The sequence below is a fragment of the Pelodiscus sinensis genome, chromosome 11 (assembly GCF_049634645.1).
Source record: "Pelodiscus sinensis isolate JC-2024 chromosome 11, ASM4963464v1, whole genome shotgun sequence".
NCBI classification, from domain to species: domain Eukaryota; kingdom Metazoa; phylum Chordata; order Testudines; family Trionychidae; genus Pelodiscus; species Pelodiscus sinensis.
The window spans coordinates 36,718,445-36,740,879 of record NC_134721.1 but is presented as its reverse complement, the minus strand read 5'-3'; the positions used below and the strand labels follow the sequence as shown (position 1 = coordinate 36,740,879).

Genomic DNA, 22,435 nt, shown 5'->3' with positions numbered 1-22,435 from the left:
CAGGGGGTCCAGTATTGACCCGGACAGTCAGGTATTTTCGCCTCCTGTCCGGTAAAAAATAGTTCAGAAAATACCGGACACCTAAAATGTTTGGTATTTTCTGATGTTTTTTCCCTGTCAGGAGGCAAAAATACTGGACACCCTGCAACCTTACACACACTCAGCCACTGGGCCCAGCCCCTGGTCGTCCTCCCGGTCTCCCTCCACTGAGCCCTCCGGACCCCCCTGCTTAATTGATTCTGCAGGGAAGCTACCTTCTGGCTTGATCAGGCAAACAAGATGTCTGCTGGCAAAAAGCTTTTTTTTGTTTAATAACTCTTGGGGTCCTTTTTTTTTTTTTTGCTCAACAACTTTGGTCTCCCCCTTTTTTTTCTCAACAGAATTTTTTCCTGTGTTTTTCTTTTTTTGGGGGGAGGGGAGTGTTTGCTATTTTTAGTTAAACCATCCAGCAACCCTACTTCCTTCTGTGTCCTGCACACGCTGGGTCTGGCACTAGTGGCATCCTGCAGAGAGAACTTCTATCCCTGCCCATAAAGGAAGTGTGTGTGAGCAGCAGATGCTGCCTGCCAGAGACAATACTAAAGGGTTCCTCATTGCTTTCTCCTCCCGGCAGGTTCCCATGCATGCGATCAGTCTTCTGCACATCACCACACTTGTCTGGGAGCAGAGACTGACAGAGTACAGGTAGACCCTGTGCTATGTATGTGGTTCCATGGCCCCAGACTACTTAGTGGGGGCTTGTCATGAGAAGATGTCCCACCATGGAGGCTGGAATAAGGCAGGACTCTCCAGGAGCCTTGTGAGAAGGACTGGGGGGGTTCCTGTGTGACAGTGTCATGGATCTGTGTCCTCCAGACTAATGTTCCCTGTGCAAGTTGTTGGGTGACCCCCAGGCCAAAAAAGCACCAGGCCATAATCAGGGAGACCTTGGGGAGGGAAGGGGAGAGATTCAGGTCGGGCTGAAATGCGGTCACAGCCCCTTTAATTGCCGCATGTCCCAAGCGGGCTTCCGTCAGGCTCCAAGCTGGGCCTGGGAAAAACAGAAAAACTTCCTTAATTAGAAAATGTGTTTACTGGACACAAAATCCAAATATCAGACTGTCCGGTTCAATACTGGACACCTGGCAACTCTAATAGTCACTGCTTACATGCACATGGCTTTGTCTACATTGGAAAGTTGCTCTGGGTTATAGTTTTTTAAACCATTTGAGTTCACTGGGTGGAAAGCCCTCTGTGGATGCTTTTAGCTGGGATTAAGCTAGATCGCTTGAGTTTATTTGAAACTTCTTCCAAACCAGTTTACTAAACCCATAAAAAGCAATTCTCAAAGCCACAGGACTTGGGTATATCACAAATGGCACTCAATTAAATCAGCACAATTTGTAGAGCAGGTTGATGGTGGTCCAGTCTGCTTATGTAGGTAAACAGAGAGAGGGTACCAGGTGGCTTCAAAAAAAATACCAGATACACTTGATCTCAGATGGTGGAGGCGACGGGACTGGCCAGGAGGGGAGCAGAGCCAGCTGGGGGCAGGGGCAGAGGGGCTGGCAGGAGGAGATTGGGGGGCGGGGACCAGCTGGCAGGGAGAAGGACTAGCTGGGAGGGGAGCAGGGGGGAGAGAATCAGCTGGTGGGGAGCCAGCAAAGCACAGAGTCCAGCCCTGGGGATTCCCTCCTGCCCTGGCCCCACCTCCTGTAGCTGTGTACTGCTTGGCTGGTAGACACACTCACACAGCATGAGCATTTCTACCAGCCAGGCAGTTCGCAACTACGTACTGATACTCATAATAATTAAATAATAATAATAATAAAACTCACCTAATTAGAAAATACCAGACATTTCTATTTACTCAATTTGTTTCCCAGACAGAACCCTCAAATACCAACTGTCCGGTTCAAAACCAGACACCTGGCAACCCTAAGGTGGGGGAGAAAACTGCCCTTCATCATCCGGGTAATTACTTGGCTTCTATGTGGAGGCAGACAGCTTCAGGAGAGTAACTGCCCACATATACATGGGTGCAGGTACACTGTGGAGGGGTTAGGGCCCGCAATACCTTCCAGAAAGCCACAATGGGATGCATTAATTGCCCCAATAACTGAGGAACAGGTTCAGCAGGGACAGGTAATTGCTCCTTACACAGTGGGGACTGGTGCACTGGGCCCGGGGTAGTTGCAACTGTAGGGAGCCGGGCTAATCTCGGTCAGCTTTTTTCTCTCAGCCTGAGGTACCAAGGCACAAAATGGCGCCCGGATAAACTGAAGCACGGTACGGGGCATTTGAAAGCGCATCGGAGGCCACCCAATCACAAACAAGCCTTACAGTTGCTAGGCAGCTTAGAAAAAGAACGAGCCAAACATAAAATTCAGCAGCCTCCCGTACGACTGGGCCATAGAGGCCTCAAACACCCGCCTAAAACGAGATCGCTATGTACGTAGGCGGCGCGTGCGCAACTAAATGGTCAGCTCGAGGACAACCGCCTGCGGTTTTCGCGGCGGCTAAGAGAAAACAATTGGAGTCTGCGCAGAGTCAATGAGTGGGCGGGAGCGCACGCGCCTTTACCGGACCAGGCGATGGCTGTGATGCGCGCATGTGTAGTTGTGTGGGTAGTGGGGACAACGCGCGTGCGTCATGGCCAGCCTAGTCGGCCGTTGGGGAGCCCCGCCTGCATGTTGGTGAGCCCAAGAGGCCGTTGGAGTCTGCGCTTGCGCGACGGTGTGGGCGGCCTTGAGACTGCGCTTGCGCATTGAGCAACCGAAGCGACGCTCGGAGGGCTGCGCGTGCGCCTTGATGGGCCCAGCCTCCCGCGCTTGCGCAGTGGTCTGTTCGTCCGGTGGGCGCGCTTGCGCTGTGGTGTTGCGAGGCGGCGGCGGGGTTCGGCGCAGGCGCAGTAGCGGCGCGGGCGGCCGAGGCGCTGGGTCGGTCGGAGTCTCTCGCTCGCTGCCTTGTCCCCCCCTTGCCATGGACGTGAAGCGTCTGAAGGTGACTGAGCTTCGGGCTGAGCTGGGTCGCCGTGGTCTCGATTCTCGTGGGCTAAAGGTGGAGCTTGCCCAGCGGCTGCAGGAGGCCCTGGACGCCGAGATGCTGGCGGCCGGGCCCGAGGAGGCCGGCGCTGCCGGGGCCTGCTCTGGGGTGGAGCCGGGGCCCGCGGGGGGCCCTGTCGGAATCCATCCGCGTGGGGAGGGCGATGACGACGAGGACGAAGAAGAGGAGGAGGAAGAGGAAGAAGAAGAGGAAGATGAGGAGGCGCTGCTGGCTGACGAGGAGCCGGCCCCGGCCTTGGGCGGGGAGGCCCAACCGCAGCCCGGGCCCCAGGAAGAAGCGGCCCAGGCCCAGACGCAGCCCCAGCCCCAGCCCGAAGAGAGCGAAGGAGGCGGCGTGAATGGAGCTGAGCGACCGCAGGAAGAGGGGCCCAGCGGGGATGAGGCGGCGGCGGCCGAGGCTGAGACCAAAGAGGGGGGCGAGGAGCCCGGTGAGGCCTCTGACGGGGTTGGGGGGAAATCAGCCGTAGGTGACTCCCGCCGATTCCTTGCCCCACGGACACTACCTTACCCCACAAGTCATACCCTGCACATCCGGTTGCTCTTTCCAACCCATCTGCAGGACACCCCTTATATTCTCTAATCCCCTTTCCGGCACATCCAGCTCCTAATCCCACATCTTCCATGGGTTTACCTTACCCCGCAAATGCAACCTTTTTATCCTACACATCCAGATCCCTCCCCACATCTTTCATGGGAATCTCTTGGGCCCCATCAGTTTCTGCTTCTCCTGTCTATCTGGGACTGTTCCCTTCCCTCTCATATTCAGATATCTTACAATTTATTTCACATTATGTCCTGGTCCACTTTACCCCAGCTATCTAGTCCTGTTTCCCCAATTATTTTCCTCCAGTATCACTGCAGCCAGGTATCTGGGGGGCAGACCAAAGGATTGGGAGCTTCTAGTTTCAGACATATTTGATAAATAGGTCTGTGTAAATCTGTGACATAATATTTTAAATAACCCAAGTAGGATTATACAGTTCCTGGTGCATGTGCAGAATAAGAAGAAATCTGTGAAACTTTTCAATTTTGAGGGCACAAACTGCCCTGCCTCCTGGATGGGGATTTCCAGGCTCAGTGATAATATCCCTGTACATAATTCATCCTTTCACTTGTCTGAATATCTCTGTGCATTGGCTTTTGGTTCAGAAACCCTGTCTTTTGTGCATGGGCAATAAACCCCAGAATGGGGCTATAGGGTGTGATGGTAAAGTTCTGTCAGCACCAAGGCAAAGCTGACAGTTCTCTTCATTGATGTCCTTTTGGGATAAAATCCAAATCTGTTTTAAATTGAAAGTAGTTCCAGGCACCCATATTTATCACTGAGTCTGTTACCAACACTTGTAATTAAAATTGGCATCTAAACACACTTTACTGTTTTTTTCCTATCTTCCCATGAAATCTCAAAATTTAGAGGGGGGAGGGACCTGACTATAAACCTTTGTCAAAAATGTCCATAGCAAACAGACAGTTTGCAGGTTAGTTGTAGTGGTGAGGGTCCCAGAATATTAGAGAAACAGAATATGAAAGGTACATATCTGTTATTAGACTGAATGTTATTGGTGAAATAATCAAGCTTACGGAGAGTTTTTCAGGTCTGTATAAGCTTGAAGTTGATCAACTAACACTTAAACTTCAGTTAGGGTAATCTTTGTGATTGCTTACAATAAAAGATAAATAAAAGTTGATTGCAAAGTTTTATGTTTGAGAGACTTTCCAGGCTGATCGCTCTGCTTACTAGCTGTTTGTCATTAATCATTTGCTATTTTACAAGTTCATTGTAAAATAGCAAATACAAATAACAACTTTGATATCACTCTTTCCTATTCCTTCCCTTATTTTGGTTTCTAAAGTGTTCAGGGAGGGGAAAGCCCATCTGACCATAGCGCACACAATTTAATTGGATTTTTTTCTTTGGGTTTTGGTTGGCTTTGATTTATGTTGTTACTACAAGGTCAGCTTTGTTTTTTCTATAAAATATATGCATGTGACTTCAGAGACCCTGATCTCGCAAACACACATTTAACTTTACTATCAGGGCTCTCCTGTCAAGTCCCATCTCTCTCTCACCCTCCTTGAATTAGGGGGTTTCAAAAGTATGTTTGTGAGATCTAAGTCTGTGGGGGAAATAAAACAAAGTTTTAAGGCCTAACAGTTGGAAAAATATAAATGCAAAATTAAAAATGTAAAATACATCTCGTTGTATTCTGGCAAGACCAGAGTAAAATGAGGTGTTTCTCTAGAGCTTTTCCTGCACTCTTTAGGGCATATCTGTATCTTCAGCAATTTGTATGTGAAACATGGGGTATTAATATGGATACTTAATGCTTGTACAGTTCATTTCATTTCAGACAATTACAGATGTTACTAATTAACTAATGAACATTAAACCCAGATTTTATATGTAAGTTAGGGAGAAACTGAATTTAAATGTTTGCTTCCAAAAACACTTTAGTTCTTCAGTTCACATCTGTGTTTACCAATTCAACATAATTAAATAATGCTGTCAACTTAAAGTTTGGTCAGTTTAACAAAGTTAAAAGTAGTTTCAGGTACCAATCATACCCGTGAGTACATCTGTTAATTTTTGTGTTTTTATAAAATCCTATTTTTGTTTCTGGAATGTTATTTTCCCAAATTGCAGTGTGAACGATTCACATGAGTAAAATGGGAAATAGCAAAGCTGGTTCTAAACTAAACAAACTGAAATGAGGATTTGTAGTGATCTTTATTGTCATTCATCAGTAGATGACAGTCAGGCAGAAGTGTAATCTTTAAGATGATGGTGTCCCTTTAACAGTTTTTTTTTAAAGTTTAATGAAATGGCCAAATTTTTTATAGACTGTCCATGAGACAGAAGCACTTTATAGGTGTCATCTCTTTGCCAAGAGGATATATCAGGCAAGTGGAACCCATAAGTTTTGTTTCACTTTCAGTAAGACTTGCTGACTTTTTCTTTTGCCCCCAACAGTGGACGAAGAGGACGGGGATAAATCAAAGCCAACAGGTTCAGATGGAGAGCGACGAGGGGTTAAGAGACAACGTGAAGAAAAAGAAGAACATGGCCGTGCTTATTATGAATTCCGAGAGGAAGCTTACAATAGTCGGTAAGAAGCAGCAAATCTTGGGTCCAGTTCTTACAGGCGATTCACGTTACTTCGTAGGCAATGGATAAAATGTTTTGATCAGCTGACTCTGGAATTAGGCAGACCTTGCTCGTGGATGCAGGGGAAAGGTTTAAATTTGATTTGGAACTATGTCAGAATATGTGTTCTTGATTTACATTCTGCTGTTTTTTTTCTATTCTAAATGGGCTTATTCCTGGATATTCTGTAGGAACCTGATCTCTTGTTTCTTCTCTCACTCTTGCCTAGGTCTAAGTCTCCACCACCACCAGAAGAAGAACCGAGAGAGGAAGATGATGAAACTGTTGTGATCCTGGACACATGTATGTATAGGCGATGTGGTAGCTATTTGATTCATACTACATTTAAAATTCAGAGCTTTAATTATTAGGTATATAATTTGAGAAACCCAGCATCACAGCTAATGATGTTTGTGTCAAAACAACCGAGGCCTCTCTGCTCCTTCATCCACCATAGGGTTTACAGAAGCTTGCGTAAGTGGAACTGTGTGGAGCTGGAACATGTGTAATTCTTTTTGATCTTTTGGTCAATATATGGTAGATTTGGAGGTACTTGAGTGGAAAGTGCAGCATTAATGCTGTTGCACGAAAGTAGTGCTTTTCAGTCTGGTCTGCGAACTCCTGGGGGTATGAAAAGTGTCTTAAGACTTCCAAAGGTGTCTGCACCTCCGTCTGGAATTTTGCAGATGCCTACAAATGTGAAAAGGTTGAAAACTACTACACTAGAGCAACTTTGGGCCTGCCAGTAAAACTGGAAGAGAAGAAGGGTAGAAGACTATCTTCTAACATGTTAATTTCTATCTAGATATGAACCAGACTTACTGGTGCTTGTGGTTTAATGCTTTTGTGTACATGTGAAGAAGGAACTTGGTGTAAACTGATGTCTCCTTTCTGATAGATACATCTGATCTCCACTTCAAAGCAAGCAAGGACCGCTATGGAGGACAACCTCTTTTCTCAGAGAAGTTCCCCTCCCTTTGGTCTGGGGCCAGGAGCACCCATGGAGTGACAAAGGGGAAAGTCTGCTTTGAGGCAAAGGTAGGACACCTGGTAGATGGATGTGGTGAGTCAATGTGTTGGGAAGTGGCAAGGCTGTTCTACTGATCCCTGGCCCTTGCAATACTGAATGAGATGTTAGATCTGAGGTAGTCTAATTTAATAAAAATCTAGTAATATTTAATAGGTTGAAATTTAGATTAGCTCTAAAGAAACTCACCATGCTTATCTTAAGGATGTGTGTGTGTGACACAAGGACTGGGTAAGGTACTGTTGTGATGAGAAGATCTTTCCCGAGCTGTGTCTAAACTACATCCCTTTTCTAGAAAAAGGGATGTAAATTAGACACTTTGAAATTGCAAATAAAGCTGGGATTTAAATTTCCCGCACTTCATTTGCATAATGGCAGCTGCAGGTTTTTTTGAAAAGGGGCTTTTGGAAAGAAAAACGGTTGTTTAGACGGGGATCATTTGAAAATAAAACCCTTTTTTGAAAGATCCTGTACTCCTCCAAATGATCCCCATCTAAACAAACGTTTTTCTTTCGAAAAAACCCTGCGGATGCCATTATGCAAATGAAGTGTGGAAAATTTAAATCCAGCTTCATTTGCAATTTTAAAATGTCTAATTTAAATCCCTTTTTTGAGAAAGGGATGTAGTTTAGAGACAGCCCCAGAGTGTAGAGAGAGAATGTCAGAATTGACTCTGGCTGTGGCTCTGTTTAAAAATGCAAACAAAGGCCCACTTTTTGTATCAGAGCCAAATTTCTCACTTAAATTTATTTAATTGTAGCCTTTTGCTGCTTTTAATAGAAAGACCGCCTGAAAATTCTAGGGTCTTTTTTTCCTTGTGTTTTACTTTTGCAGTATAAAGATTTATCAAGTCTGGATTTCCCTAGTTTGCTGGAGGGCATAGGGTGCTTGGGGATGGGATGATAAGGAGTTTGGTTCAATTAAGGACAAAAGGCTCATAAAAAGAAGAGTTATGGAGGGTTTAATCTTTAGCAAACATTTATTTCTTTCCAAGTGTTAATTATGCATTCCAATAATACAGTTGTTCTCAAAGCAGACTTGTAATCAGTCTAGCTGAAATTCCCTATCTCTCTTTTTTTCCTCAGCTGTCAGTTTTTTGTGACGCTAACTTTACTAGTTCTTCATTCACAGCAGCCTCTGTATAACTTAGTCTTAGATACCTAATGTATAAAAAGCTTTTTCTTAAACATCTTTCAGGTATGGATGTAACAGTGTAGCTATTTAAATGGGTAACCAATAAGCTCATCTTATTGGTCCGTAACTCGAACTGTTCGTAACTTGGACCCCACTGAGTTACACGCGACCGTGCTGTTCGTAAGCGCGGGTTGTGTTCGTAACTCAGGGACCGCCTTTACGACCGCTCCATGGGAGCTTTGGTTGTAAGTGCGAACAGTTGTAACTCGACCGTTCGCAACTCGGGGAGCAGCTGTACACAGTTACATGCATTTTAACATCCCTATTTTCAGGAGGCTTTCAGACTGCCTAGGAAAAGTGAAAAGAGTGCAATGCTATTTCTTATTTCTGTGCAAGTTATATTTAAATGCTGAATTTTGTGGGTTTGTCACAAGATTTTTCTTTTCCCAGATAAAGGATTTCCCATGTAAAGCAATTATTTTATTTTGGAAAAGAAATTCCTCGTTATTTCATCAGTAGCTGTTCAGTCCTGGGTATTGGTGTGGCCATACCTGAAAGGAACCAGTTTTGCATAAAATACATATTTCCTTATGTTTACCTTTATCACTACAGTCTCCTATTTAAGAGAATTTCTAGTTGGTGGATATCCTCTCAGATGGGAGTAATCATGAGAATGCTGGTTGAAGCTCAGAATTTGGCAGTCTTGGTAAATGGATTTCAGAACATAAATATATACATCCCAATGCCAAGACACAAGTTTCTATATGGCGCCAGGTTCCCAGTGCTGTCTTTCATTCCTGTTACTGTCTCTGATCTTGTGCGATAATGGGTAGTTGGAGACGATAGAGTTTTTGTAGAGGGAAACAAGTGAGTATATAGTCCTACTAGTATAGTGTCTCACCTAAGCAATAGTCAAGGATTGGCTGGGGGAACATTGCCATGGTCAGATATCTCACTGGGCTCTGCACCAAAAGAATAGACTGTCTAAATGTGGTTTGTTCTAACTCTTGGGGAATCAACTTCTAAATGGCGGAGGTGATTTGGTGCTGCTGCTGTGTTTGTCTTAGGGCAGGGGTGGGGAACCTCAGGCTGGATGCGGCCCCTGGCTTGCCTGGATCTGGCCCCTGAGGCTCAGTGGCCCTCCACCATTGTGGAGTCCATGCTGGTGCTACAGCCCCCTGTTGCCTCACGGTGGGGCTTGAGCACACAATATCTGCTAGGATGAGCCCTTTATGCTCTGGTGTGCGAGGGGTAAATGGGGAGTCTTTTTCCTTCTCAGCCAGGGGCCACATTTTTTGTTTTTGGGTTTTTTGTTTCTCACTTGTGTGTGGCCCCCGACTGATTTTTTTTTTCTGTGGGTCAGCAGCCCCCAACCCAAAAAAGGTTTCCCCTACTTTACAGTATCTGACATGAGTGCCTCTCTCTGAAGCAGATGAGATCTATATTTGAATAGACTGTAGGGAAAGCAAGAGAAATACCACATTAACCTGTGGCTTTAGTACAGAGATCTGTGCCTGTGTCCAGATTGTGTAAATCTTTTGACTAGGACCTGGAGGATTATAGTCTTGCAGAGGCCTGACTAGTTTTGCAAACAACACAACATGCTAAATGACTTCTCCTGTAATTTCTCTAGGTGACACAGAACCTTCCAGTGAAGGAAGGTAGTACAGAGGTCCCGCTTCTTCGGGTTGGATGGTCTGTGGATTTCTCTCGTTCCCAACTAGGTAACTGAGTTCATTTTTCTTCTATGTTAGCTATAAACTGCAGCAGGTTACTGAGCTATTGAGATTTTGTAAAAGTATTAATGGGCAGTTTGGCTCAACCGTGACGAGATGTGAACAACTAGTCGACTATCTGGTAAGCAAATGCTTAGAGTTGCTCTCCCACCCCCTTGCTCCCTCTATCAGAAAGAGGCAGCAAGTGGGGAGGAGGGAGTACTTCAAAGTGGCAGTGCCACATGGAGCCTGGGCCATCTAGGGTGTCCCCAGGTTGCACACAGCGTTTCAAAGTATCAGCGCCGTATGAAGCCCAGGATCAGTGTGGGAGCCAGCTGACTCGGGGCTCCATGCGGTGCTGCCGCTTTGAAATGCTGTGTGCAGCCTGACGCTGAGCTCCCTGTGGTGTTTCAAAGTGGCAATGCCACATGGAGCTACAACCCTAGGACTATTGCTACACATCAAAGGCAGAGGCGCCCTATCGACTAATCGAATAGTCGATGCAAAGTGCATCGACTATTCGATTAGTCAGTTACTCAATATTTAACATTTCTAACCATAACACAATTTGCGAAAACATGTTTGGCTGATGAGGCAGATCATGGTGTCTGAAACAGTCATGTGGTTGAGGGACATATACGCAGAACACATCACAGGACACCAACAGTACCAAGATGAATAAACAGGACATTACTGACAAGGGCCACAGTTAGGGAAGTAGCCCAAATTCTTCCTGCAGAGAGCCCACTCCAGAAACTGAAGGACAGTGGAACAGTCCTTACCCATTTACATATCTGCTTACTAGGGATGTTAAAATAAGTATTTTTGTAAACATGTAACCACTGAAATTGGGAAGGAGGGAGACGGTGCTTGCAGAAAGATGGCTTTTAAGCTGGCCTGAGCCCCAGCTCCTGCCTACTCCCTCTTCCCCACGCAAAGGCAGCAGTAGAGGGAGGAGTTGGGGCTAGCGGCTTTGTGGGGGCCAGCTTGAAAGTAGGCTTCTTGCATGTAACGGTTCCCACCTGCCCCTCCTCCTGTGCTGCTGCCTCTGTATCAAAGGTAGCAGCATGGGGGGCAGGTGGCTCAGCAAGAGCCAGCTTAAAAGCCAGCTCCCCACATGCACTGGCTCCTTCCTTTCTCCTCCCCCACACCCTGCTTCCTTTGATACATGATTAACCGATTAGCCCGGGCTTATTGCTTAACCTTGTATACAGGGACACACATTAACATCCCTACTGCTTACCACAACCAATTGCATAACATTTCCAATGGGTGATGCACTTATTCCCTACTATCTAAAAACTTGCATACCTAACTCTGGATCAATGCTGGTCATGTACCATACATGTCTTGTGATTTTCAAAGTCAGTCCCCAGATGTACAGAGCCTTTCCTCTTAACCTGTTCATTTTGATTTCAAACATTTATCTGCTGCTCTTTTTCAGGTGAGGATGAGTTTTCCTATGGCTATGATGGACGAGGATTGAAGGCTGAAAATGGGCAGTTTGAGGAGTTTGGTCAGCCCTTTGGGGAGAATGATGTGATCAGCTGCTTTGCTGTAAGTACTCGAGATAAAACCTGTGGTAGACATTTCAGAGGCAGGAGGGAGGAAGTTTTCTATCCTCGCATCAAAATGTGTTAACATAAGATAGTCCATTCCTCTCCTGTGTGTAAGGAAACAGCTGTATACTTTCTGCAAACAGGAAGACAGTCTTGAAATGTCTCTCTGGTATGTTTCTGATTGACTGCATTAGATTGGACAACAATAAGCCTGGAAGTGGCTTTCCTCCTGTTTGTGCTGGAGCCTGTTAGGAGATGGTTTTGGAGGAAAGATGGTGGAGGCAAAATAGTGGCCAACCCTCAAAGCTTCTGATCTCAGGATTCTTGTGTTCTTTGTTGTCACAGAACTTTGAGAGTGAAGAGGTGGAGCTGTCCTTTTCCAAGAATGGGGAAGATCTGGGAGTAGCCTTCCAGATCATTAAAGAATCTCTGGGTGAGAGAGCCCTCTTGCCACATGTGCTGTGCAAAAACTGTGTGGTTGAATTGAACTTCGGTCAGAAGGAGGAGCCCTTCTTCCCAATTCGTGAGGAATATGTGTTCATCCATGCCATTCCAGTTGAAGATCGAGTGCGCACACCTCTTCCACCAAAAACCACAGAGGAATGTGAGGTAATGGGGTTCGTTTCAGACAGACTTAGTTACTGCTTGTAAGGAGTAATCATGGCTGAGAGTTAGTGGTTGCAAGCATATGGGCCTGTTTTTTAAAGGAATACCTGAAATATATGTGGAAAGAGCCATTCCTGGCAAGTTATAGTGTTGACTTTAACTGTTTCTCCTCAGAGCTACTTAATCATTTCAGCTCTTCCTCTAATCTCTGTGGGTGTGTCTAGACTGCAGGCTTTTTTCGAAAAAATCTTTACCTGCGTCTAGACTGCTGCCGTGTTCTTTCGAAAGTAAATCGAAAGAACGTAGCAGGTTTTTTGACCGTGGTAAACCTCGTTTTATGAGGAATAACGCCTTTTTTCGAAAATGCTCTTTCGAAAAAAAGGCACTATGAAAAAAGCAAACTGTGCTTTTTTGAAAGAGAGCATCGAGACTGCCTGGGTGCTCTTTCGAAAAAGTGGCTTGCTTTTTCGAATGTACTGGTTGTAGTCTAGACGCTCTTTTTCGAAAGAGGCTTTTTCGAAAGTATCTTTCAAAAAAGGCTTGCAGTCTAGACGTAGCCTGTGTGATGTTTATTGCAGGTACTGCTGATGGTTGGACTGCCAGGGTCTGGAAAGACCCAGTGGGCACAGAAGTACACCCAGGACAATCAAGAGAAACGATACAACATCTTGGGAACAGAGACTGTTCTTTACCAAATGAGGGTAAGCCCTTCCATTGGGTAGAGCCCTTCCAGGACTGAGTTGGCAGGACGATCCTAAAAAATATAGTAGCTTTATCTTCCATTGCCAGTGTTCTGCTATAAATGTGGCATTGCAGAAAATTGCTTAGTGGAGTAGTAAGGGGACGGGATTCCTCTGATAGCAGCAAAAAGGAGTGGGTTTTCCCCTCTTTTGAAATCAGTCTGTATATGATTCTAGGGTGAAGACAGCTAGTGACCAAGCTGTGGCAATTATGTTCTGGTTTATGTGACACCTTTTATGGGGCACCAGTGCTAGAGAGGGGTGACCACAGGATTGGTTGTACACTGTATCTAAAGAATCTTATTGATGTTCCTTGTTCCTCTTGCCAGACAAAGGGCCTTGAAGAAGAAGAAGTAGATCCCAAGAGCCGAGACCTGTTAATCCAGCAAGCTGCCCAGTGCCTTAGCAAGCTGGTTCAGATTGCTCCCAGGGCAAAGAGAAACTACATTCTTGATCAGGTATTGTTACTAACCCCCAGGAACTTCCTTTCCTGAGCCAATTTGACTTCAAGGCAAGATGAGTTGAGTAGTGGCAGATGAATTTCTGAAACCTGTTTCTTTTCTCCCCCCTCAGTGTAATGTGTATAACTCTGGTCAGCGACGGAAGCTGCTTGCTTTCAAGGGTTTCTCTCGCAAGGTGATCGTGATTGTTCCCAACGAAGAAGACTGGAAGAAGAGGCTGGAATTGAGGAAAGAGGTTGAGGGGGAGGATGTGCCTGAATCAGTGATGCTGGAAATGAAAGGTAGACTGGTTCAACCAAGCCTGTTGCATTGTGCTGCAGCATCTCTAACAATCCTTAAATAATTCAGAGAAACTAGCTCTTTCCAGACTATCCTGGGCAGTGGTAGGCGCTGAGGTACTCCTTCTGGGTGATGGGGTAGGAAGTGTGTTAACCTCTCGAATCTCTTTTTTGCTGGGAAGTAGGGTCTCAAGCCACTGAAAGTTGCCTTGATATTGTGAATTCTCTTGCTGTTTTCATTTTAACACAGCTAACTTCTCACTTCCGGAGAAGAGTGATTACTTAGATGAGGTGATGTATGAAGAGCTGGTGAAAGAGGAGGCCCAGCCACTGGTCACCAAATACAAGGAGGAGGCCAGAAAACTGCTCCCTCCATCTGAGAAACGGGCAAACCGTCGCAATAATCGCAACAAACGCAACCGTCAGAACCGCAACCGAGGCCAGGGATATGGTGAGGCTCTGCAGGGCCTAGGCAGCATTGCCTCTCTGGTCTCTTTTGTGTCTAAAGGCTCCTTATGCCATATTCTCTTGATGTCAAGGCAATGTGTAAGGATTCTACTCCCTAGGTGTGGAAGAAGGGAATTGGGTCACCAAGTGCAGGCCTCAGCAAGACAGCAGAACTTTCTCTCCACTCTAGCTTCTAGTTCTTCTCTCAAGCACCTTCTTGCCTAGTTAACCTTATGGTTTAACTTGCATTTCCTTATTCAGAGCCAAATTGTTCTTGTGCTAACAGAGGGCTGCAGTTTTCAGAAACATTTGCCTTTCAATGAAATTTGAGCTACCTCCAGGTCCTTAATTCTTACTGTCATGGTAGAAGTAACCATCTAAAACCTGTATTATACAGAGTGCTCTGTTCCCATAAGCAGGGCTTGACAAACGGCGGCGAAATCTACTCACCAGCCCCGCACTGCACATGCGCAAGACCCGCATTGCACATGTGCGCGCCGCCGGTGAACGGGGCAACCGGCTGAAATCTACTTGCCATGGGCGAGTAGAAATAGCGATTTGTCGAGCCCTGCCTGTAAGCTTTTGTTACCCTCACTGGTGACACATTTTTCTTAATTTGCATGTATCCTTTCTACCTGAGGCTTTGTTTTTAGTCTTAAATGTGCATTATTTTGCTGCAGCCAACATGACAATGATGTAAGCCCTTGTCTCAACTCCCTAGACTCCTGCTTGGAGACAGCTTACCCTAGCTACCTTATTTATCTGAATTGAGTCTCATTCTATCGCACCATCTTTCACCTTTCAGAATATCCTGCAGTTTCACTTTCCCTCTGCTTTTCACTGCCAACAATTCTAACTCTTTCAGTATCCCTGACAGATAACACCAATGCATGTTTTATTTCCTGTAGGTTATCGATATCTGTATTAATTAGTTCTGGTCATGCTGTAGACTGTGGGATGTTATTCCACTACTGTTTAACCTCTGTTTAGGGTGTGTTGTCTGTCTCATGCTATGCTCTTCCTTTCCAAACCCCATTCTTTTACTTTGTTGGAGAGATGCTGAGATTGAGATAAGTGGGGCTGCTGCTGGATTTTCTCTCCCCTATAACTTCATTGGAGGGTGTGAAATATGGTACTGTTTCATTAAACCTAGTCTAGCTGCCTTCTGTAATGAACATTTGCTGCTCTCACTCCCCAGAAGTGAAACACACAACCTGGAGGCAGTTACTGTGCAGAGCTGTAATTAGAAAGTCTCTGACAAGCTGTTTTTTGGCTTCTGCCATCATGAGATTGCAAGTCATGGGGCAATGCAGGAACAGCTTGACTCTTGCTGATGTTTAGGAGGTAGTGCATCTGTAGCATTGACGGATCTTGCTTGTTTCCTTTCTAGTTGGTGGGCAGCGCCGAGGTTATGACAATCGATCTTATGGGCAGCAGCAGTACTGGGGGCAGCCTGGAAACAGAGGAGTGAGTGCAATAGTTCTGACTACTTCATATCAGACTCGAGCAGGGGGTATGATGGCCATCGTTGATTTTTCTCAACAGGGAAAAGAGGGCGTTTTTGGGGTGATTCTTGCACCATTTTCTTCCCAAGAGGAGGAAGAGAGGATGATAATACTAGCTCTTGTATGGTGCTTTTTGTCCATAGATCTCAAAGTACTTTACAAAGGAGGCCAGAAGCACAGAGAGGAAAGTGACCTTGCCCAAGGACTCCCAGCAGGCCAGTGGCAAAGCCAGGAATGGAACCCAGATGTCCTGAGTCTCAATCCAGTGTTCTAGTCTCTAGGCCACACTACCTCCCATGAGATGGAGATTTAAAAAAAAAAATGTAACGTCTGTACTGATAATGAGTTCTTCCTGCTAGACTTGGGAACCTTTGCACCATGCCTAAACTTTTAAGTCAGATTATTGGCAACCACCATCTGCCTGAAAATAGCCATGTGCTTCATCCTGGTGGTTGCCTGAACCTAGGTGTTCTAGTCCTAGTTGCCCCTTTTTTTTTTGCTGTTTTCCCCCTTGAGACAGGGATATGCACCCACCTCTGTGTGAAATGCTTTGAGAGGTTTGGGTAGCTGAAAGAGAGACTGTACAGCTGAAAGAATTACTGGAGGATATGAGGTGTTTCCATAGGATGGGGTTCTGTTTACTACAAGGCCGTATTTTTCTACAGGGTACGTTGTTAGATGTGCTTAGCTAACAATCTCTATTATCATAGGGTTACCGTAATTTCTATGACCGGTACAGAGGGGATTATGATCGATTCTATGGACGCGAGTATGACTACAACAGATACCGAGATTACTACAGGCAGTACAACCGGGAGGTGAGTGGCCACACTCCACAGGGCAGTAATAATTCTAGGAGGGGCTTCTCAACCTTTAAGTGTGTGTCTGTGGACACCTCAGTTCCCATTTGTTACCGTGATAGTCCACCTGTAGAAGTATCATCCTAGTATCCCTGTAGCAACTGTAGCAACTTTCCACGTGGAAGAGTGAGCAGTTTGGAAGCAAGCAGGTTAAGCCACAGTAGCGTGCTCCCAGTTGAAAGCTGTTGTCTTAGGACATTTGTGGAAGAGGACTTGGGCTGGGTGGAAGCTATAGTTGCATGGTTATAATGGGAACTTGACTTTTCCAGCACAGCGCCCCTAAATACAAGCTATTTGTTTTCCGTCCAGTGGCAGAACTACTACCAAGACAGAGACCGATACTACAGGAACTACTACGGATACCAAGGATATCGGTGAAATCCCAGCCGTCTTCACCCTTCAGCCAAGAAGCTGAATGTGCGGAGGTGTCTGCCACTTCCCAAAACACAACCAATGGAAACAGGGCTGTTGGGGGGAGAGCGGCGGCGGGGGGGAGGGGTGGGAGGAGGAAAAAAAAACCTGTAAATTTTTTTTAAAAAAAGTTTGTTGAAAAGAATATTGTCTTATTCTATAAAACATTTCAAACCTAGTTAGATATTTGTAATCAGAATGTTTGCGCAGAGAGTGCAGCACTTAGTGCTGCCTGGCCTGTACCCTGTGATTGGGCAGGAAAACCACATACCCTTTAACAACTTTCTAGAGCAGCTGGACTGGCAGCTGGGCAGTGAGGTGCAGGGTTTGCGAGATGCGCTCAGTGATGAGAATTGAACATGTAAGAACAGGGAGGTACAGATGAGTGAGAATAGAGGGGCCAGCGTCCCCTGGGGTGAGAGGGAGGATTGGGAGGCAGGCAATATTAATTGATCATTCACTTGCAAAACTGATTTTCTTCCAGATTATCATTTGCTGATCTAGCTTTAGGGTGATGTGTGGGGCTCTTCCCACAGTGATTCTGAAGACTTGTTGCTCTTCAGTAACTGGTGGAGAAAGGATCGTTTCCACCTTGGAAAATCTGGCAGAGTTCAACGTTCCTGCTGTTGTCTTGTCTGACACTGCTGTGCTGGCTGGATGTAACATATCCCTGGCCAAAGCCTGTGATTTTTTTTTAGTCAAGCAGTTTGCTTTACACACACACACTTCCCCCTCTCCCATCCCAGCAAGTAAATTTCCCCGAAAGCTTGTAAGTTGAATCATGAGCTGGTTTTTTTTGACAGAAGGAAGCACAGGAATTTGGTTTGCCAGTCCCTAAATTCTCGTTCTTCCTTGGCCAGAGCAGACTGTCTCGGCGAGACTCTCCTGTCCCCTTCCCCACCCCCAGGCTAGCAGGCTTGGCCAGGTGCTAAATCATCTCTGTATAGTGTCTGTCCTCTTTAGTGGAAGAGAAGGAACATTTCTCAGGGTTTCTGCTGGATCTTTTCTTCATTAGAGCGTAATGTGTGTATATAGGCAACCCATGCAGTGTATCTCCTTCACCTGTGAAGAGATGGTGCTGAAAATAGCAACAATTTTATACCGTAAGAAGAGGGCACAATTGGTAACGTGCTCCTGTGGTTTTGATAAACTGGTAGAGCGTGTATATAGGAAACTAGGGAAGGCGATTGAGTGCAGTAGCGAACCAGCCTGAAGTGGGTGGGTGTGTGTGTGTGTGTCCCACCCTCCCCATGGTTTGAAAATAATAAGGTTTTGACTTTGACACATGCTGTGAAGTCTAGTCCCAGAAGAGGGGAGGGGGGTTCCTGAGGACACTGCATGAAGGAGGATTCCCTTCAGTGCTTAGGGTGTACTCCAATATAAAATTTGGGTTGTCCTCAGTCTTCAGAATTTTTGTAAGATTTGGTGGGAGGAGAGGGCATAATTTCAGAAATAACCTTTCCCAGACAATAGTGTGTGTGGGGGAAGGGAGTAGCTACTTCTGTAAGGATGTGCATTCATGGCAGAAGTGGATGTGGCTGGCTTGTATCTTGTAGGGGGGAGGGCTGATTTATTTTCCCATTATGAGATTTAGCATTGATCTTTTTTTTTTTTTTTTTTTTTTTCATTCTCGTTAGTTTGTCTCCTGCCCTGTGATTCTTCCTCCATCCATCTTTCCCAGTGAGGACAGAATACCCTCTTAGGAATTGAATTGTAAATACTCTTGGTTCTGGTCCTATAGCCTTGGATTTGGCTAGGGAGCTAATTATGTCCAATCCTCCAGTTCCTTTCCCTTCTACAGCTTGAAAATTACCTTCTCCCTGTGATTTGTTTGAAATACAAACATTTTAATTTGTTTTAAAAATTGAATTTTTTTATTCTTTGCCTAACATTGCAAGCTGCCCTGTCTCCAGTGCCCATTGTCACATCCCAGCCCAGACTAAAATCTCCATCCAGACCAAGACATGGTGAGACATGGCTCTGCCAGTGCCAGAGTGCACATGTAACAGGTTGCTGGGATCTCCCAGCCCTGTGCCACTTCCCAATGCAAGAACTAGTGAGAAGCAAAGTTCTGCTGACTCCAGCTGTGGTGCCGCATGTGTGTATCTGAACGTGTGACTGTGTGACGACCGTTTTTATAACAAAGCAACTGGTATTTTAAATGATGCTTCAGGCCACTAGAAAATACTCTTGGGATAGGAGTAGAGGGGAGAAAGCAGGATCCTGCAATAGCTGTGTGCTGGCAAGGGTGTATCAATGCTTTGGTATTTTTAAAAAGTTCCTTCTTGGGGTGTGCTTTCCAATGGGTGGGGCACAGGCAGCCTCCAGTGTACAGATCCTCCACAGCTTCATTGGGTTTGGGGGGACATGGAGTAACTGACACTGGAGCCAGGAAAGCTTAAATCACTTCAGGAGGCGCTGTCATCGTTAACAAAAATAACTTTTGAAGCTATAGTCCTTTTTAAATAAAACCTGTTTTTCTGGGGATGACTAGAACTGCCACATCCTTGTCCGTAAGACCAAGAGATCTTAGCAACTTCAGTAGATGTCTTTTTCTGCACATTTTTGTTAAAAAAAAAGAAAAAAAGAAAAAATTAAATGGTAAACAAGGAAATGCAGCCTGTTTTAGATCTGTTAGTGTTTCATGATTGTATGTCTTAGTTGCTGTAGATGGAAAGCTTGAGAGAACATGAAGGCTGTAAATGTTTTTACAAACTGTAAAACGTTTTGAAGTGGCCAGTAAAAGGGTTTTACCATTGAACATGTAACTGTGTGGTTGTTTACATCTGTAACTTTCCTTCAGATTCTGGCAAATGTAGGCAATAGCTTCCATTTTTAGAATAAATAACCATTGGCTTGACTTAACATCCTTATGTTGCTGCACTGACTTCATAGGTGTCTCTATACTTTGGCTCTTCTTCCCCTCTCCAATAAAATACCCTCAAAAAACAAGGCTAATTTTGCTCTTTTCATAAGACTCCTTTATTCAGATCCCTGGCATTCACTTAAGTCTTCGTTTTGCACAGCAGAGAGCAGGCAATGTCCCTGCTGCTCATTATGGGTCCTAGCATGGAGGAGCCTGCCTTTCCTGTGTGAGGCCCTGGCAACGGTATTGTTAACACACTCATGCTTTCGCTCCATCTGGGTGAGGGAAAATATTCTTGCTCCCTCAGGGTAGGACCCAGGAGCATAGCTGCTGCGTTTTCGCTTCTTTCTCTTAAGAAACCTTGTGCTGGGGGAGGGGTTAATTTGAACCGAAAGGAGGTTGGGGAGGAGGGGGGGCGGTGTCATGAGGGCCTAGAGCCTAACAGCCCCTTTGCTCTTGCTTGAGGAGCCGTATTCTAAATCTTACCCCCGCTTCTGTTCTCTCCGCTGCAGCATGCGCGCCCTTCTGGGGGGAGGGCGGAATAGTGTCGCCGGTGGCAGCTGGGCCGGAGAATGGAGGCTCGACATCGCCCCGCCCCCTGCAATTCGCTTTGTGGGCTGGGCTGGGGCTTTGATCACGGGCTGGTTCTGAGCACGACTCGCCGCCTGGCTCCAGAGCCGGAGACACCCTTACTTAGCAACTGGGCTGCTCTTCGAAGCCTCACGTGGGTGCTTCCGGGTCCGCGCTCCCTGCCTGGACATGGAGGCAATGGCTTCGCTCCCGGGCGCTGCTCGGCGCAGCAGGAGCTCTGGGCTGCTTCTTCCCGGCCCGAGCCGGACGCAGACTGATGCCCAGGTGCTGGAGGAAGCGCTTGGCCGGCTCAGCGGGACCACTGCTGCCATCACGGCCAACGTGCGACGGATCAATGCAGCGCTGGAAAGGTAATGGGCCGTGGGGCGCTTCCTGGGACGGACTCCTCTTCCCCAGGGCGCTGGAGAGAGGGCAATCCCTGCCTGGGATGCCGCTCTGTGGGGCTGGAGATGAAGCAACCGGGATTCCTTGTGAGTCCTGCTTCCCTCCTTCCGATCATTCCCTTGGGGACGGGCAATTCCCCCCCCCCCCGTGCTGTTGCTCGTTCCGCGGGAGAAGGGATGCCTCTGAAATGGGCAATACCCCCACCTCAAACTGTCCCAACCTCAGTCCAGTTAATTCCTGGAGTCCCTGTATCCCAAGCTGGGGGGGAGCTGATACTGTTGCTTATTCTTAGGAGGGTGGCAAAAGGTCCTGGATATTGGGGTAGTACTGGCATGGGTGAGTGCTAGGAGAGGGTGCAGGAATGGACTGGAGAGATGATGGGTGCAGGATTGGTTGGTGAGGATTTTGAAGATGGTGGTAGATTTGGGGATGGGCCTGGGGTCCAGGAAAAGGGCATGTCCAGAGTAGGCATGAATACAAGACATGGGGAGCAGACTCGGGTAGTGCCAATAAGATGGACAGAGGCAGTATTTTCCTTTGTCAGGTGCATTACCCATCTAGCCTTAGTCGCCCCCTGTTCTGGGTAGTCCTCTAGATGCAGGGATACTGGGGTAGGGGTCATGCCAGTAATGGAAGCTCTTCTCCCCTTTGCCTAGGATTCTGGAGGATAAAGTGACTGTGGAGGAGCTGGAGCAAATGCTGGTGTGTCAGGGGAGGGGGCCTGAGCGAACAGCATTCACCTCATGCTGCACAGAAACTAACATCCCTGAGGAATGTTTGAGGGCAGGAGTAGGTGCTCCCTGCTGGGGCTCCCCCTCCCAGGGCACTCCCACATACTACAATGAAATACCAGGTTCCTGATTTCATTGGGAAAGCCTCCATTCTAGGTGGCATTTGAGTCTGTGGTGCCTGGTTCCATGAGAGTCCATCATGGAGCCATGTCCCATCTGCTGCAGACACAGGGAGATGGGGGTGGGATGATGACAGGAGTGAGGGGAAGGGCACGATGCGGGGGTGAATGAAGAGGCTTCGGGAAAGAACCTTACCAGGTGCACATCTCTGTCCTTCATTTACTCTCAGTCCTCTCTTCCAGAATAGCTTTGAGTCAAAGTAGCTTTGAGATCACACTGAAGAAAACCATGACCACAGCCTTCTGCTTCAAAGAGACATGCCTGGGCCCCATGTCAAAGAGTGGGACCCAAGCTGCTCAAGGATATCCTGGCTTGTTGCCAGCTGGAGATGCTGTCTTCATGAGGACACTACAAACACCTTGGGTGCTGCATGGCACTTCTGCCCCATGATGCTTGCAGATTATGCAGTCACTCTTTGTTCTCACAGATAATAAACATAAGATATGATTTCTGATCTCCAGCTTGCCTGTGAATGTGTCTCCCCCACCACATCATCTGACTCCCCTGCGTACTGTGAATGGTGGGGATCATATTCCTAGTTACTGGAACTAAAGCCACTGGGAGGGGAGGGGAGGGGGGGTGCGTGAGCCTACCATGAGTTTCTGGATCATAGTGGGGAAATGGGGTCTTCTTGGAGAGTGGACTCCTGCGAAGGGAGAGGTCTTGTGGGTGTGTAGAAGGTAGCTCCATTCTGGGTGCTGGAGTAACTGACTGGTATTTTGTCTATTTTGACTGGTTGGTGTGAGTTACC

The 22,435-nt window shown here is 46.5% G+C and overlaps 1 protein-coding gene across 5 annotated transcripts; it reads left to right on the top strand.

Moving 5' to 3' along the window:
* The first annotated feature begins 2,754 nt into the window (after positions 1-2,754).
* On the top strand, positions 2,755-22,138 carry HNRNPUL2 (heterogeneous nuclear ribonucleoprotein U like 2). 5 transcript variants are annotated; one of them, XM_075939303.1, is made up of 17 exons: positions 2,755-3,472; positions 6,016-6,151; positions 6,419-6,492; positions 7,088-7,227; positions 9,984-10,074; positions 11,510-11,622; positions 11,970-12,233; positions 12,809-12,931; positions 13,300-13,428; positions 13,544-13,712; positions 13,960-14,160; positions 15,547-15,623; positions 16,372-16,479; positions 16,831-20,041; positions 20,311-20,739; positions 21,430-21,475; positions 21,867-22,138. In XM_075939303.1, exons 1-14 carry the CDS (start codon positions 2,791-2,793, stop codon positions 16,897-16,899), a joined length of 2,376 nt encoding a protein of 791 aa, XP_075795418.1. In that variant the 5' UTR covers positions 2,755-2,790; the 3' UTR covers positions 16,900-20,041; positions 20,311-20,739; positions 21,430-21,475; positions 21,867-22,138. The 5 variants fall into 5 exon arrangements, with proteins under 5 accessions (XP_075795418.1, XP_075795419.1, XP_075795417.1 ...); XM_075939304.1 differs by having other exon boundaries at positions 16,831-20,739; positions 21,872-22,138; XM_075939302.1 differs by having other exon boundaries at positions 16,831-20,739.
* The last annotated feature ends 297 nt before the right edge of the window (positions 22,139-22,435 follow it).